Source organism: Lampris incognitus, chromosome 6 (genome assembly GCF_029633865.1).
Source record: "Lampris incognitus isolate fLamInc1 chromosome 6, fLamInc1.hap2, whole genome shotgun sequence".
NCBI lineage: Eukaryota > Metazoa > Chordata > Actinopteri > Lampriformes > Lampridae > Lampris > Lampris incognitus.
The window spans coordinates 37,888,828-37,906,347 of record NC_079216.1 but is presented as its reverse complement, the minus strand read 5'-3'; the positions used below and the strand labels follow the sequence as shown (position 1 = coordinate 37,906,347).

General features: G+C 41.5%; 1 protein-coding gene across 1 annotated transcript; it reads left to right on the top strand.

Annotated features, from left to right (window-relative positions):
* The first annotated feature begins 470 nt into the window (after positions 1-470).
* Positions 471-10,365, top strand: LOC130114333 (carboxylesterase 5A-like). The gene is made up of 13 exons (XM_056282186.1): positions 471-553; positions 1,248-1,449; positions 1,713-1,851; positions 2,135-2,268; positions 2,741-2,894; positions 3,446-3,550; positions 3,789-3,890; positions 6,978-7,118; positions 7,561-7,641; positions 8,429-8,570; positions 8,960-9,109; positions 9,686-9,758; positions 9,979-10,365. The coding sequence occupies exons 1-13, from the start codon at positions 484-486 to the stop codon at positions 10,160-10,162; spliced, it is 1,677 nt and encodes a 558-aa protein (XP_056138161.1). The 5' UTR covers positions 471-483; the 3' UTR covers positions 10,163-10,365.
* Positions 10,366-17,520: the final 7,155 nt, after the last annotated feature.

Sequence of the window (17,520 nt, the reverse complement as noted above, 5' to 3'; positions counted from 1 at the left end):
ATTTTTTTTGTCTCAGAAGCAAGAGGACATTGTGGTTTCGGGTTGCCATAAGAAATGCTGACCTGTTTGCAAGTGTGAGCTGTAGTGGTCAAAGGGCACTATTTTGTAATTTTGACTGACTGGTTAGAGTTCTGGTCTTGGTGCACTAGAGGTTAAATCAATGGGGATTATACTATTTATTCTGAGTGCTAGTGATGATATAATATTCTAGCTGTTTGCAGTGTGTTTGTTTGTGAGAGAGAAAGACAGAGGGACTGTGTGCTTACTGCTGGTGTGCATATTTTCTTGTCATCATGTATGTTTAAGTGTCTGTGTATTTGTTCATGAACATGTTCATATTTTCATGTTGGTTTGTGTTTGCGTGTGTGTGGGGGGGGTGGGGGTGGGGGTGGGAGGTGCCTGTAGAACAGAATAAGGACAGTTATGTATTTGTGTGGAATGAACATTGGCTTTCTCTGTACCTTCTCCAGCGCACCAGCCAGGATGAGAACAGCGTGCTTCATTGTTCTTCCTCTGCTCACTGTCTTGACAGCCACAGCACTGGGAACACCTGGTAAGAAAATATTCAGTTGAAATTAAATTTTTTGTAAACTAGTTGCTGTGACTGATGGACTCTTATCAGCCCAAAGAACTTCTTGTCAGTCCAGGTAGTTTTTAGAATAATGATAATAATAAAATTAATAATCATTACACTTATACAGCGCTTTTCTAGAGAAGTCTGACTACCAAACAAACTGCAAGTCAAACTAAAAAAGTTCTAGTCAAAGCACAAAATTTGTCACCCTTCACCGGGTTGACTAAGCTAATGGGAAGCCTTGCTCTATGATAATGAAAACAGGTAAATAAATTGTAGAGGGGTAATGGTGACACAATTTGTGACTCATGTGACTCGACATTTTTTCAACTCACGAGAGAATTTAACTTTTACTACTGATATTGAAAAGTTGAATTGATCCAGACTTAAATGCTTTGCTTTGAGATCCTCACACTTTTTTTTCCTCATATACAAAAATGTTAGATCAAAACTGAATAAGATTGACATATGTTGTGTACTACCATATATGAGCACCACAGTAGTAGGTTCATGTTTAGTAAAGAGAGGAGCTTGATGAGGGTAAAACTCCTTACATGAGCATGACCCTCTAAATTCAGCCTCCATCTTTCTACAAACCTATTTGTTGTTGTCCTTATGGTTCTTTCTGTGACACTATTATGGGCTTATACCAAGTTTGCTCTCGCATTTCCAGCACGGACCAATGAACCTGTGGTGTCCCTGAAAAATGGCAGAGTCCGAGGAGAATACGTGGCAGTGAAGGGCACTGAGAGGAGGGTAGCACAGTATCTGGGCATCCCCTTTGCCCGGCCCCCTGTGGGGGCCCTTCGCCTGGCACCCCCACAGGCTGGAGAGCCCTGGGAGGGGGAGAGAGATGCCACACACCAGCCTCCTATGTGCGACATTATAATAACTGTGTCACAGGGCAGGGTTGTAAACTGATGTAGCTGTCGCGAACCTTTCTTTCTACTTTTGAATCACCTCAGTTTTTTCTGCATCTTGGCTCCTTTGCTTGCTCTCTCTCTCTCTCTCTCTCTCTCTCTCTCTCTCTCTCTCTCTCTCTCTCTCTCTCTCTCTCTCTCTCTCTCTCTCTCTCTCTCTCTCTCTCTCTCACTCTCTCTCTCACTAACTCTCTCTCGTCTCATTCTGTGTCCGCCAGGTGTATCCAGGATCCATTCACTGCTGTGCAGGTATCTCAGATCATGTCTATTGAATACCCCCCACCAGAGGTTTCAGAGGACTGTTTGTATTTGAATGTATACACTCCAGCCGAGGCAACAACGGGAACTAAACTGCCTGTGAGTAAGGGGACGGTTTTCTTCCACTCACACAGTAATTACACTTGACTGACTTGCTTGCTTTTTTGCTCAATTTGCTAAGCAGCAAAGAACTGAGAATTGGAGCAGCTGTTTTTTTTTTTGGTTTTTTTTCCACTGTTTTCTCTTATGCTCCCAACTGCTTAAATAATTATGCCAGTGTTGCCAGTTCCTGGCAGTCTTTTAATATTCCCAGTTTCAATAAAAGTTGCATATCGGGAGGTCAACCTTGAACAGAGGCCTCTTTTGTTCTGTTGTTGGGAAGGTAATGGTGTGGATCCATGGAGGGGGCTTGTCCATGGGAGCGGCCTCACAGTACGATGGTGCCCCATTGGCTGCTTATGAAAACATGGTTGTGGTTGTAATCCAATATCGCCTTGGAATCCTGGGATTCCTAAGGTATGGATGTGTGCGCCTATCAAAGCTTTAGTCAGAGTTCTTCAACATCTAAGAAACTCTGTGAGATATCTTTAAAATCCCATCAATGAGCTTGATCACATTTACAAAATAGCTAGAGATGTAGAAATGTAAACCTCTCCCTCTCCCTCCCTCTCTCTCTCTCTCTTTCTCTCTCTCTCTCTCTCTCTCTCTCTCTCTCTCTCTCTCTCTCTCTCTCTCTCTCTCTCTCTCTCTCTCTCTCTCTCTCTCTCTCTCTCACACACACATACACATACACACTCGATAGATAGATAGATAGATAGATAGATAGATAGATAGATAGATAGATAGATAGATAGATAGATAGATAGATAGATAGATAGGTAGGAAATATGTATTATTTTGAGATTCTTACTCCAAAACACAAATGGAGGAATCCCGACGTCATAAGCTAAACTTTTTTTGCCTTTTTAAAAAAAAAATCTGAAACAAGCACTGGGGATGAGCATGCTCGTGGTAACTGGGGTTTCATGGACCAGTTAGCAGCTTTGAAATGGATTCAGGATAATATTGAAACCTTCAGAGGAGACCCACAGTCAGTCACCATCGCTGGAGAATCTGCAGGAGGCATCAGTGCATCCATGCTGGTACGGGAAATAAATCACTGAATATGAGATAATCATAAAAATGAACTATTTAGTAAAAAGAAATCTCTGCCAACCCAGGGGCTCCCAGCCAGCCTGCTGTGATACAGGAGTTCATTGCACTTTGCTCAGCTATGTCTAAAGCACAGAGGTGGTGAATGGTAAACAAAATAATTGCATTAACTTCTATTTACCCTAGCTTGGTTCTATCAACTACGCATATTCTCCAAGTTTATGCTCCTGGGTGGCATCCAGTATATTTTCCAATATGCCACTTCAACTTAAGTGACGATTACATTGTATACACCTTATTGTTATTTTTCCAAATACTGTAGTTTATTCTAGTTAGTTTTTGTCTCTTGTGATCCGAAATAGGCAAGATCCTCTGCGTTAAGCCACAGATATGTGTGATGTAATACCAAGTTTACTGTCAATCTTGTCCTGATTGCAAAATGTTATGTTGTATTTATTGTAATTCCATGTTCATATGCTTTATATGAGATTGAATTATTTCCTGAAAATATGATCCCTATCAATATTTCTGTGTCCAACAGACACTCAGTCCACAGGCCGGAGGATTGTTTCATAGGGCAATTTTTCAAAGTGGAGTAGCAACACTTGGTACCTATTCCACAAAGGAACCTTTCATCCAAGCAAAGGTAATATATACCTGTTGAGGAAGAATGCACAGATAAAAATACTCTTATATAGCTCATATAAGGTCACTACACTATATTGAGCATATAATTGTACTTCTGATTATTTATATTCATTCAAAGGAAAATAATCAGGCTATATTTTACAAGGGGGCTTTTGCTGAAAAGCAATTCTATCACTTTTTTTTCTACTTTTTCTTAAGTGATATATTTGTGTACTCAACCTCTTCCACACACCCAGGTTGTCGCTAATCTGACCGGTTGTGAGCGCAGCACCACAGAGGAGTTAGTCAGATGTATGAAAGGAATAAGCGAAGAGGACTTAATCAATGCAACCAAACAGGTAAAAAGCCCTCTTGAGTTATATAGATCTTATAGAAGGATGCGATTTTCATCCTTCTATAAGATCTATAAGTGTTTTGTAATATATTGCTGCTTAACAACCCATTGTAATACATTTCACTGAGGTGAAGTGCAACCATTCCTCATGCAGAGCAGTGATTTGAGAGCTTCTGACTGCTTTCTGCGTGTGTTAGGGATTTCCACCTTTATCAAAGATGCATGCAGAACACAGCATGAACAGCACCCTGATTGATAAAACTGAGCAAGTGTATTGATCTTATTTCGTTCAAAAAAAAAATTCTTGTACGTACGTCCTCTGGAAGCAACACATTTATACCAAAGGACTTATATCAAAATTCCAGTAAAAGTATGGTTATTCCAGTTTTGGCCACATGGTGCCAGACTGTGAACATACTCACAGAAGATGAACTCCAGTGTTTGGTGAACGTTTTCCTTCCCTGATCAATGGGCCATATATATATATATATATATATATATATATATATATATATATATATATATATATATATATATACACTACCGTTCAAAAGTTTGGGATCACCCAAACAATTTTGTGTTTTCCATGAAAAGTCACACTTATTCACCACCATATGTTGTGAAATGAATAGAAAATAGAGTCAAGACATTGACAAGGTTAGAAATAATGATTTGTATTTGAAATAAGATTTTTTTTACATCAAACTTTGCTTTCGTCAAAGAATCCTCCATTTGCAGCAATTACAGCATTGCAGACCTTTGGCATTCTAGCTGTTAATTTGTTGAGGTAATCTGGAGAAATTGCACCCCACGCTTCCAGAAGCAGCTCCCACAAGTTGGATTGGTTGGATGGGCACTTCTTTGAGCAGATTGAGTTTCTGGAGCATCACATTTGTGGGGTCAATTAAACGCTCAAAATGGCCAGAAAAAGAGAACTTTCATCTGAAACTCGACAGTCTATTCTTGTTCTTAGAAATGAAGGCTATTCCATGCGAGAAATTGCTAAGAAATTGAAGATTTCCTACACCGGTGTGTACTACTCCCTTCAGAGGACAGCACAAACAGGCTCTAACAGGTACTATTTAATGAAGATGCCAGTTGGGGACCTGTGAGGCGTCTGTTTCTCAAACTAGAGACTCTAATGTACTTATCTTCTTGCTCAGTTGTGCAACGCGGCCTCCCACTTCTTTTTCTACTCTGGTTAGAGCCTGTTTGTGCTGTCCTCTGAAGGGAGTAGTACACACCGGTGTAGGAAATCTTCAATTTCTTAGCAATTTCTCGCATGGAATAGCCTTCATTTCTAAGAACAAGAATAGACTGTCGAGTTTCAGATGAAAGTTCTCTTTTTCTGGCCATTTTGAGCGTTTAATTGACCCCACAAATGTGATGCTCCAGAAACTCAATCTGCTCAAAGAAGTGCCCATCCAACCAATCCAACTTGTGGGAGCTGCTTCTGGAAGCGTGGGGTGCAATTTCTCCAGATTACCTCAACAAATTAACAGCTAGAATGCCAAAGGTCTGCAATGCTGTAATTGCTGCAAATGGAGGATTCTTTGACGAAAGCAAAGTTTGATGTAAAAAAAATCTTATTTCAAATACAAATCATTATTTCTAACCTTGTCAATGTCTTGACTCTATTTTCTATTCATTTCACAACATATGGTGGTGAATAAGTGTGACTTTTCATGGAAAACACAAAATTGTTTGGGTGATCCCAAACTTTTGAACGGTAGTGTATATATATATATATATATATATATATATATATATATATATATATATATTTCGTGGCATAGATTCTACAAGGTACTGGAAACATTCCTCAGAGAGTTTGGTCCATATTGACATGATAGCATTACGCAGTTGCTGCAGATTTGTCGGCTGCACATCCATGATGCGAATCTCCCAGTCCACCACATCCCAAAGGTGCTCTATTGGATTGAGATCTGGTGACTGTGGAGGCCATTTGAGTACAGTGAACTCATTGTCATGTTCAAGAAACCAGTATGAGATGATTCGAGCTTTATGACATGGCGCGTTATCCTGCTGGAAGTAGCCATCAGAAGATGGGAACACTGTGGTCATAAAGGGATGGACATGGTCAGCAACAATACTCAGGTAGGCTGTGGCGTTGACACGATGCTCAATTGGTACTAAGGGGCCCAAAGTGTGCCAAGAAAATATCCCCCACACCATTACACCACCACCACCAGCCTGAACCGTTGATACAAGGCAGGATGGATCCATGCTTTCATGTTGTTGACGCCAAATTCTGACCCTACCATCCGAATGTCGCAGCAGAAATCGAGATTCATCAGACCAGGCAACGTTTTTCCAATCTTCTCTTGTCCAATTTTGGTGAGCCTGTGCGAATTGTAGCCTCAGTTTCCTGTTCTTAGCTGACAGGAGTGGCACCCGGTGTGGTCTTCTGCTGCTGTAGCCCATCTGCCTCAAGGTTCGACGTGTTGTGCGTTCAGAGATGCTCTTCTGCATACCTCGGTTGTAATGAGTGGTTATTTGACTTACTGTTGCCTTTCTATCAGCTCGAACCAGTCTGGCCATTCTCCTCTGACCTCTGGCATCAACAAGGCACTTTCGCCCACAGAACTGCGGCTCACTGGATATTTTCTCTTTTTCGGACCATTCTCCGTAAACCCTAGAGATGGTTGTGCGTGAAAATCCCAGTAGATCAGCAGTTTCTGAAATACTCAGACCAGCCCGTCTGGCACCAACAACCATGCCACGTTCAAAGTCACTTAAATCACCTTTCTTCCCCATTCTGATGCTCGGTTTGAACTGCAGCAGATCGTCTTGACCATGTCTACATGCCTAAATGCATTGAGTTGCTGCCATGTGATTGGCTGATTAGAAATTTGCGTTAACGAGCAGTTGGACAGGTGTGCCTAATAAAGTGGCCGGTGAGTGTATATATGTATGTGTGTGTGTGTGTGTGTGTGTGTGTGTGTGTGTGTATGTATGTGTGTGTGTGTGTATGTATGTATATGTGTATATATGTGTGTGTGTGTGTATATATATATATATACACACACACACACACACACAGATGTACTTAACAATGACCACTGTTCAGATGAAGGTGTACCTAGGAGCAGTGGTGGATGGTATATTCCTGACTGATGATGCTGAGGAACTTCTCAAAAGGAAGGAAGTGCTAAAGGTTCCTATCATGATGGGAATAACCAATCATGAATTTGGATGGATCCTGCCTCAGGTGAGAGAGTTATAATCCTCCTTTCTTGCAAATACTCAAACCAAAATGTGACTCCTCATCTCCTCAGTATCTGCTAAGTGTAAATGTAATGGACTGACTCCAGGGGAGTCAGGCCTATGGAGCGGCCTGGCTGAGGAGCTCGGGCTGAAAAAAAAATCTGTCTTCCTTTACATCATTCATTTTATCTAGTTTTATTCCTTCTGTTTCATTGGTGTGTTGTTACTTTCTCTTCTTCTTGTCTCCCCTTTTCAATTTCCTTTTGATCCTTTTTGTAATTAGGCAGAAATCTATATTACTGATTATATATCTGTTTTACCTAATAAACACTGTAAGCAGTGGTTTTGAAAGTGGTAGACAAATAAAGTTGATGTATAATTCTGATATGGATGATGTACGTTTGTGATTAATTGTAACTAATGTCATTTCTCTCTCTTGATAATAGACCTTTGCCCCTCCTGGTTGGCAGGACGGTATGGACAGGGAGTCGGTGCTGGCTGTGATGAAGCTTTTCAACCCCAGTGGGGTGAGCTGCCAGTCTTTTCTTCTATAATGATGATAATGACGAGCAGGCGGAAGGGACTGTGGAGGAGTGATTCACACACAGACAATAAACCTAACAACAACAACAAAAAATATTGAATCATTGGAAAGGGTAAAATGGTAGTTAGAGTTATTTGGTCACATGGTGGGTGAGGCAGTGACATGAGTAAGAAAGATGACATCTGGTGTCCGGGTAGCATAGCGGCCTATTCCATTGCCTACCAACACGGGCATCGCCGGTTCGAATCCCCATGTTACCTCCGGCTTGGTCGGGCATCCCTACAGACACAATTGGCGGGTGGGAAGCCAGGTGTGGGTATGTGTCCTGGTTGCGGCTCCTAGTGCCTCCTCTGGTCGGTCGGGGTGCCTGTTCAGGGAGGAGGGGGAACTGGGGGGAATAGCATGATCGTCCCACGTGCAATGTCCCCCTGGTGAAACTCCTCACTGTCAGGTGAAAAGAAATGGCTGGCGACTCCACATGTATCGGAGGAAGAATGTGGTAGTCTGCAGCCCTCCCCAGATCGGCAGAGGGAGTGGAGCAGCGACCAGGACGGCTCAGAGAGTGGGGTGATTGACCAGGTACAATTGTGGAGAAAACGGGAGGGGGGGGGGGACAAGAAAGAAAGATGACATCCTCAAAGATTGCCACAAAACATCTCAGAAAAAACCAGACCGAACAGTTTGCCTGTCTGCCAAGCACCTGTAAAATTGCTGCAAATTCTTTACACAAGGTAAAGTGTGTGATTCTCCTTTAAATCTCCATATTCCAGGTCTCTTTTGCAAACGACCTCATTGCAGATGAGTACTTGAAAGATGCCAAGACGCCTGAGGATATCAGAGATGGCTTCACTGAAATCTTGGGGGACTTGCTAATGACTCTGCCAGTCATCAAAGTGGCTGGCTACCACAGAGGTCCGCTCCCTGGGGTCACGAGTGAAATTATAGAATGCCAAACATTGTCCTTTAGAATGAAGTTAATGGAAACTAGTGAACACCCATGTTCATTTTCAAGATTTTTTTTTTTTTACATTCATACACTGGCCATTTTATAGTTATCACTTGCAGCATAAAATTGACAAGTAAATTGGCATGAATGAAAGAAGCCAATCTATGTTTTGTTTTTCTGTTTAAGGTGAGTTTTCATTATTGTAAACACAAAGACTAGAGTACATCCTTTCATGTGGGAGAAGCGCAAAATTGGATCATTCATACATTATAAATGGTTAACTTAATTCCCCCAAGTGACCCTTGACCTCAGCTATATTTGAGATTGCTTCCTTTGTCTCTTGTTTTTGTTTTAGATGCTGGTGTTCCAGTATATTTATATGAGTTTGTACACCGCCCTGGGGTGCACAAGCTGACCAGACCCAGCTTTGTAAAAGCAGATCATGCCGATGACGTTGGGTTCATGTTTGGTGGATGCTTCTGGGGTGGACAAATTAAAATTATAGGTAGAGTCTGCCACTTGGGATTTGCAGTAATTATCTCTTCAGCATAATGCACTGTTGTAATGATGGGACTTCCCGGTTATTACTATTCCTCTTCGCATTGTTGTATGCAAACCAAAAAAGGCAAGCAGAAATGGTGTTTGGGTGCAGTCTTTCTGTCATCTCCATCTAAAAATCATTATAATTTTATTGTGATTTCCTTGGTCTATTTCATACATCTTGTTTTAGTGAAGCCCTCAAGCTTTTCATAATTTTCGTAATTTTGAAATGCCCCATCTAGTTTAGGATTGGAAATGTATTGTAGATACATGATCTATGTTCAAATTTAGCTGTTACTCATGAATTATCCTAACAGCAACTCATATGGTGCAACATCGTGGGGAATTCCCCGATGTTTCACTTGATGCAAGCATTTTCGTTTCATGTATGTATATGTATGTATATATGTATGTATGTATATTCATTTATTAGAGTAGATTTTAGTTGTAGTTAAGTTTATCAGTTATAGCTGATTTTAAAATGGGAAATTCTGAAATAATGTTTCAGTGCTGTAGTTTCTAATGAGTTCCCCCTCTTTAGGCACCATCACTAAAGAGGAAGAGAAGTTATGTAAGACCATGATGGCATACTGGGGCAATTTTGTTCACAATGGGTGAGTACAGTTGGAACTGACAAACGGTAACAATGCTATCCCATTTCAATCCATCTCACTAAATGTTAGGCATGGGTGGCAGGTTGGCAAATTGGTATCTGTACACACACACACACACACACACACACACACACACACACACACACACACACACACATTGTAGCCTGGTATACTTCACAGTCACTGTCATTTTCACATTCTGATTGTAATTTTTTCTCAGCTCTCCAAATGGTGCTGGGTTGGTGCAGTGGCCCCAGTATAATGACCAGAACCAGGAATACTTGCAGCTGGGCCTGGAGCAGACTGTTGGACAGAAACTAAAAAAGGAGAGGGTACATTTTGCTACCATCACTCTCCCTCAGAAGTTGGAAAGTTTAGTGGCAGCAGCCAAAGCAGAAAACTGATTCTTATGGTTGCAGTGTTAAGTCACCATGGGTTTGACTGTTTGTTGGTGTTTGGGTTGACTGGTGTAGGCTAGGGTACTCCTGGTCCCCTAGCACCATGAGCGTAGATATCGATCTACCTACACCCTGGTTCTTGGTCCCGGAATTATTTCCGAACAACTCTTTTTTGTAACATAGCTTTAATAAATGGCATTTTTCTAATTGCAAAAAATGTCACTTATTATTGTTTCCCTGCATGTTGTTATAGCTTACATCTATCTATAGATAGATAGATAGATAGATAGATAGATAGATAGATAGATAGATAGATAGATAGATAGATAGATAGATAGATAGCTATCTTAATATTCCACTCCTCATTTGTTGAGCACTTTTATCTACACCATTGATGGTTTCCGGAAAAAAATGCTACACACCATAAAGTGCCTTTGAGACTTCACAATTTCCCTCCCCCAAAAAGCTGAGATTTTCCATTTAACTTCATATTCATTATATCAAATAGACATTAGGCTGTTAGAAATACATTTTGGTCAAGCTCCAGCACTTTTTATAAATTAACTGCAAGCAGACATTGTACAAGCAAACCACAAAATATGTCCACCCTGTCATGGACAAATTCAAAGTAGAGTAAATATATTTTCATTGCATAGTGATTTTAAAATGTACATTTTCACAAAGATATTTAGTCTCTTTCTCAACAATATATTTTAGTTAATGGGAAAAGTCTTTTGATAATAATGAAATTACTGCAAAATATTTGTTTCCCTATAAAATCTGTGTTAGTTGCACTTTCTTTTCTAAATAAAATCTTAACGACAAAGATATCTGGTCAGACTTTCAAACAATATTGTTTGGCTCTCATTTGTTTATAAAGAAATTACACAAAAGGTTTTGCTATTTTGTGTAAATAATTTGTTTATTTTCATAAAACATGAATATGACAGGGTAGACAACATGACAGGGTGGACAAAGGCTTTAAAGGGTGAACCAGAAGAGAACACATCATTTGTTAAACAACAGGAAACCCTTAAGCATTATAAAGAATTATTCCAGGAAACAATTTACTGTCAGTTTACTGAACAAATGTGAATATTTAAATATATATATATATATATATATATATATATAACAGGTACTATTTAATGAAGATGCCAGTTGGGGACCTGTGAGGCGTCTGTTTCTCAAACTAGAGACTCTAATGTACTTATCTTCTTGCTCAGTTGTGCAACGCGGCCTCCCACTTCTTTTTCTACTCTGGTTAGAGCCTGTTTGTGCTGTCCTCTGAAGGGAGTAGTACACACCGGTGTAGGAAATCTTCAATTTCTTAGCAATTTCTCGCATGGAATAGCCTTCATTTCTAAGAACAAGAATAGACTGTCGAGTTTCAGATGAAAGTTCTCTTTTTCTGGCCATTTTGAGCGTTTAATTGACCCCACAAATGTGATGCTCCAGTAACTCAATCTGCTCAAAGAAGTGCCCATCCAACCAATCCAACTTGTGGGAGCTGCTTCTGGAAGCGTGGGGTGCAATTTCTCCAGATTACCTCAACAAATTAACAGCTAGAATGCCAAAGGTCTGCAATGCTGTAATTGCTGCAAATGGAGGATTCTTTGACGAAAGCAAAGTTTGATGTAAAAAAAATCTTATTTCAAATACAAATCATTATTTCTAACCTTGTCAATGTCTTGACTCTATTTTCTATTCATTTCACAACATATGGTGGTGAATAAGTGTGACTTTTCATGGAAAACACAAAATTGTTTGGGTGATCCCAAACTTTTGAACGGTAGTATATATATATATATATATATATATATATATATATATATATATATATATATATTAGTGGTGAGACTTGATTAAAAAGTTTGTAATTAATTAATCGTAATTAATCGCATTTTAATCGCATATCGATATTTGACACCAGAAGCAACATTTTTCAATTCAAACAGGTCTTGGTAGATGACTAAATCAATGAATAGACACATACATAAGTTTAAACAACAAAATCCTGTTTATTTTGTTCAAAACAAGTTTGTTTTGTAAACACAGTACTTTTTGTAACCCCTAATCTTCTACCAGTGAAAGTGGTCTACAGTCCACAGCAATCCATTTCGCCAGTGAGTTTGTTAATTTATCAGACGTGGACTTACTCATCTTGGCTTTGAAACCCGTCATCTGGTGGAGAGTCGGTTGGCGACTCTGCTTGGTTGTACTAGGAGCACTAGCGTTAGCGTTAGCTCCGGTGTTCGTACTAGCTGCAACGTGTTTCGCATTTAGGTGGTACCGGAGGCCTGAATAACTGCGGCGGAATGCCAACTCTTTGTTGCAGAGTCTGCACACAACAGTGCTCTTATCTAGGCTTCCATCCGACCGGTTTTTAAACGTAAATTTCCCATCCACAAAGCTAAGCAACGCGGTGTCGTCCTTGTCGTCCATCACATCTGTTGTTAGCATACTAACTTGTTAGCCTGACCTACTCCACCTTCCGCTTGACTGACGTCACTCGGTGCATCGGTATAATCCGTATGCCAGAAACGAGTGCACTGAGAAGCGTTCCGTGTTGACTGGAGGGTAAAAATAAAATGCGATAAAATGCGTTAATTTTTTTAACGCCGTTATTTTTCCTATAATTAATTATCGAATTAACGCGTTAAAGTCCCAGCCCTAATATATATATGTGACCGGTTATTTTTTTGCCCGGTGCGGGATTCGATACGAGATGTGGTGCAGTACACCCGTATCGAATCCCGCACCGGGCAAAAAAATAACCGGTTACATTAGTGGCAGTGGTGGGATCCGGAAGTGTGCAGATCCTCAGAAGTCTCTTCGGAGCGCGGGAATAACGAAGCGCGAGGGCGCGCTTCCGGGGAGGGTGACGACTGTAAACTACTAATAAGACACGTTACGGGTCTGACCCTTTAGCCGAGCGGTTAGTGACGTTGCCTTGTGTTGCCTTACACCCAGTATCGAATCCCGCACCGGGCTAAAAAAAATAACCGGCTACATATACATAATTCTGTTATCCAAACCGCTTATCCTGGTCTTCCGATGCCCCGCTCATTTTGCCTGATATCAGACAGAATTGTAAAGTCGTCACACTCCATTTCCATCCATTATCCGAATCGCTTATCCTGCTCCCAGGGTCGCAGGTATGCTGGAGCCTATCCCAGCAGTCACTGGGCGGCAGGCGGGGAGACACCCTGGACAGGCCGCTAGGCCATCACGGCCGCCACACATTCACACCTAGGGACAATTTCGTACAACCAGTTCACCTGACCTACATGTCTTTGGACTGCGGGAGGAAACCCTACACTCCATTTCCATCTTCAAAATCCAAAACAATGAGCGGCCTTTGAATCAGCCTTCTCCACCGAGTTGACTAATTGTTCTACTGATTCTGATGCTTCGGTGAAGTGGACGGGTTTGGGCCCACGCCATTGCTCAAGATGAAGATGAAAGGAATGATGAATGTTGAAGATGGAAATTGAGTGTAACGAGTTGACAATTCTGTCTGATATCAGGCAAAATGAGCGGGGCTTCAGAGTAGTGATGTGTCATGCGCAAAAGATGCGGCTCTAAGAGCCGATGCTTTGTACTGAATCAGAAGAGCAAACTCCCATGGAGTGAGAGCCGGCACCCCACAGCATGGCAGCATGGCGGCCATGCGGCCAGTCACATGTGAGGATATAGGATCATACCATTATGTGAAAGCAGAGAGGACATGTAATGAATGAAAGATGTTATTATTTTGAAGGTCCTGTCACTTGTTTAACTTGACCTACTCACGGGTGTACGTGCAGTGCATGTGACGTATACAGAAAGTTAGATGCTCATGTTATGAAGGTTGTATGTTGAACGAACGCTAGTAAAAGCTACACAGTTCAGAACCTACGAAGTCGGCTCATTCTTGAATTATTCTTATGTCAGTAAGATAAGGTGTCTACGGACATTACAGGACAGACGTCTGTCCCCTCAGTCAGTGACTGAATGAGACAGCAGACAGCGGTGAGGAGGAGAGTGCGAGTGCGTCACGAAAACACGTAAATATGAGTGTCACCCGTAAATGAAGCAGCATCTGGCTGCAGTATAAAAATATTGGGAATAGCAGAGCACAAGTGCTTTCACTGTAAAATGAGATGAGATGAGATCTTATCTTGAGGAGCCCCTCATCCAACGAGCAGAAGACCCACTGAGCTGGTGGCAGGCCAAGTCCTCAGTCTTCCCACGCCTGGTGAAGGGGATGGAGGGGAGACAACATCTGTTCCTCCCAAGAGAATCTTCTCAAAACAGGGCAGATACTCGCAGAAAGGAGAAATCGCAGCAGCCCATCCAAGCTGAGGCATCTGATTTTTCTCAATGCCAACCTGCACTGAGGACATTTATACTGTTTGGTTAGTGAGTTTGGTTCTGTTTTTGGGTCTGTTTCTGTTCTGGTTCTGTTCTGTGGATTTGTTTGCAGTGTTCTGTTCATTTGTTTTGTGCAATTAAAAGTTTGATTAAAATATTAAACAAAAGTAAGAATGCCTGCTTTTGTTACAGAACAAATGCACAAAATGAGGCAATTATAAGGCTTCTCATAAAAACACTGAACGCAAAAGGGTTTATCAACACACAAACCATTCATATTTGCCAAGTTAGGCTACAATATGAGGCTACAATTGATACTAAATTAAGAGCCGTTTGGGAGCCGAAAGAGCCGGCTCTTTGGGAGCTGTGCCAACTTCCCATCACTACTTCAGAGGCAGTTGTTCGTAGAGAGGTCGCCATAGTCAGCCTCTCGGAAACCACGTGACTGATGAAGACAGCCAAACTGTTGTATGGTACCCTCACTAGCCACTGCGTAATCGTAACACTTAACTCCTGCCTAACCTTAACCGTGAACATTGCCTAACGATAACCATAAACCAGTCTCAACCTTAACCTTTAACATTAAGCCTTAACCCGCCGGCGTTGTGGTAGGCGAATCGGCAACGCTCGATGGTCACATGGTTTTCGAGAGAATGTCCATAGCGGCTTCCCCCCCGCCGACGTCATTGGGTTCTCCCAGCGTTTCACAAGACATGCGCACTTCTGCCTACAGCACTAAGCAAAATCTACGACGCACGTCCAGCGAAGACCAATCCACTCCTACTGCTTCCTGGGCCATTTCGTGTACGTACTGCTGCTGCTGCTGCTGTTGTTGTTGTTGTTATTATTCGTCTAATCATTATTTTTTTTTATTTTCATTAAAACAAAAAAACATATGCATTCTGCAATTGCGCTTTGCATTCACTCCATGCCTTTCATTTTCGTTCATTTCAGAGATAAGGAGGGTGCAACTCAGCATTCGTTGAATTACTCGCCTGCTCCCGTGGTATGTTGTATTCACAGTCGTATGAATCGCGTCGCTCGAGTGATCCCTCCGACTTGGTATTTTACGCCAGCGGTGGTCTGCGACAGACATGAGAAAGACCCGGTCGTCGGAGAAATTGTAATGTTGCGTTGTCGAGTTCATCATACCAGCGCGTAGCGTTACAGGAAACGTCAGCGTTCTGCTGTGTTGACATAGTGTTGTTTCCTGATAGTGAAACTACACTTACCTGTGAAGTGGGCTGACTTTGCCGTTAAAAAAAAAGAAGTTTGGATGCATGTAGGATGTAGGCTACAGTCTACATTGTGGGAATACTTCCACCTTCCTTCTCCACGCATCATTTTATTCAATTTGTCGCGTCTGTCACATCCATCAAGTGTACGCTTATACAGCAGAACTGAGCTGGCTCTTTTCCAAATGTTAGGAATGATTTGAAATAACGAGCCTTGCGCGCGCTCTCTCTCTCATATGGTATTCAATGAGACTAAATTGAGTTACACTGATGATCAGCCTACCTCCATAAAGGTAATCTATTGTGTGAATGATTTTAATAGTTGTTTTCCCATAAACTGATGTGTAGGAAAGCACACTCTAAAAGATTATTTAGGCCACAAGGTTTTGGGTTGGCACTCAGAAGAGACTGTTGTTGGTGTTATCTGGACTTCCACATGGAGAGCAACTTCCTCCCCAGTTTTACAAGGTCCATAAGTCATTTCGTCATGCCTGCCTCTTGCTAGGCTGGCTTCGCTATAGTTAGATTTACGTCCATGCCAATGAGATTATCTTTTTTTTTGTTGTTCCTATTTTGGAGCACCAAGTCTTGAATGATGGGACACAGGCTCGAAGTGTGGATGAGATTTTGTGTGAGTTCATCGGAGTGTTTGCAGACAGATTTGCCAGTTTGTTGTTATGTGAAAGGTAGAGGCTCAGCTATTTGAGTTTCTTATTAGATACAGTGAAGATAGCTCTGATGGAAATACAAAAAACACAAAGATGGATTTTGCTGTCCAAGTTCAGGGGTGTGATGACATGCATGCTCTGAGAGTGTCCTAATGTCTTCTTTGACCTTGGTCTTCTGTACAGACGAGCTTTCTTCTGGCTGTAGTATTGGTAATGCCATCTGAGGTGAACCGATTGTACTATGAAGTGTCGCTTTTGCAGCCTCATACTGGCCAGGCATAACTGAGATTCTACACCTACCTTATCTGTTATCAGCCACTTCTCCCTCTCACACCATCACTCCAGCATGTCGTACGGTTCATTGTTTGCATTTTTTGCATAGTGTTGCTGACTTGCACCCAGTCATAGCTGGCTTATATATCTAAAAGTTATGGTTCAATGGCAGTAATTATAAGTTACGCTGAATATAACCTGCCTAACACAGTTAAGTTCGGCTCGGCACTACAGTGGAAGAGGACAGACAAAACAGGGCGTAAAATTTAGTTAGTCACTATTTCACATGTCCCTCAACCAGTTCCCACCAACACAACATGGAAATAAAATGTAAGGGCGCAACCTTCTTGAGCTCAGGGATCGGCCATGAAAGTCACTTCAGATATACACATGTGTTGCCTGTTGGCTCACCTTTTCCCCAATACGTCAGATTGGCTGCACAAATTACTGCCATAATTTTAGAGAAACAAATAACTCATTCCTGATTTGAGAGGCTAGTAGGAAAAGAAAATAGCCTTGTTTCCAGGTCTCTGAATATAATCACCTGAGGTAACAGTGTTATTGCACCTGCTGTCAGGGAGAGGGAAGGGAGAAATCATCTCTCGGCTACACGTAATGAGAATACTCAACAGCCTGTGTCATAATATTTTATCAGGAAACCTCAATGTAAGTTTTATTTCTTCCTTCCCTTAATTAAGTTAAGCAGTATTTTGCAGTATTTAAATGGGAATGTCGGACAGTTAGGTGGGTACTTTCAAAACATGCAGCCTATCACCTGTCTTGCATGGATTATGGTGCAAAAAAATTGCTGTTTGGTGCTCATAGCTTTGGT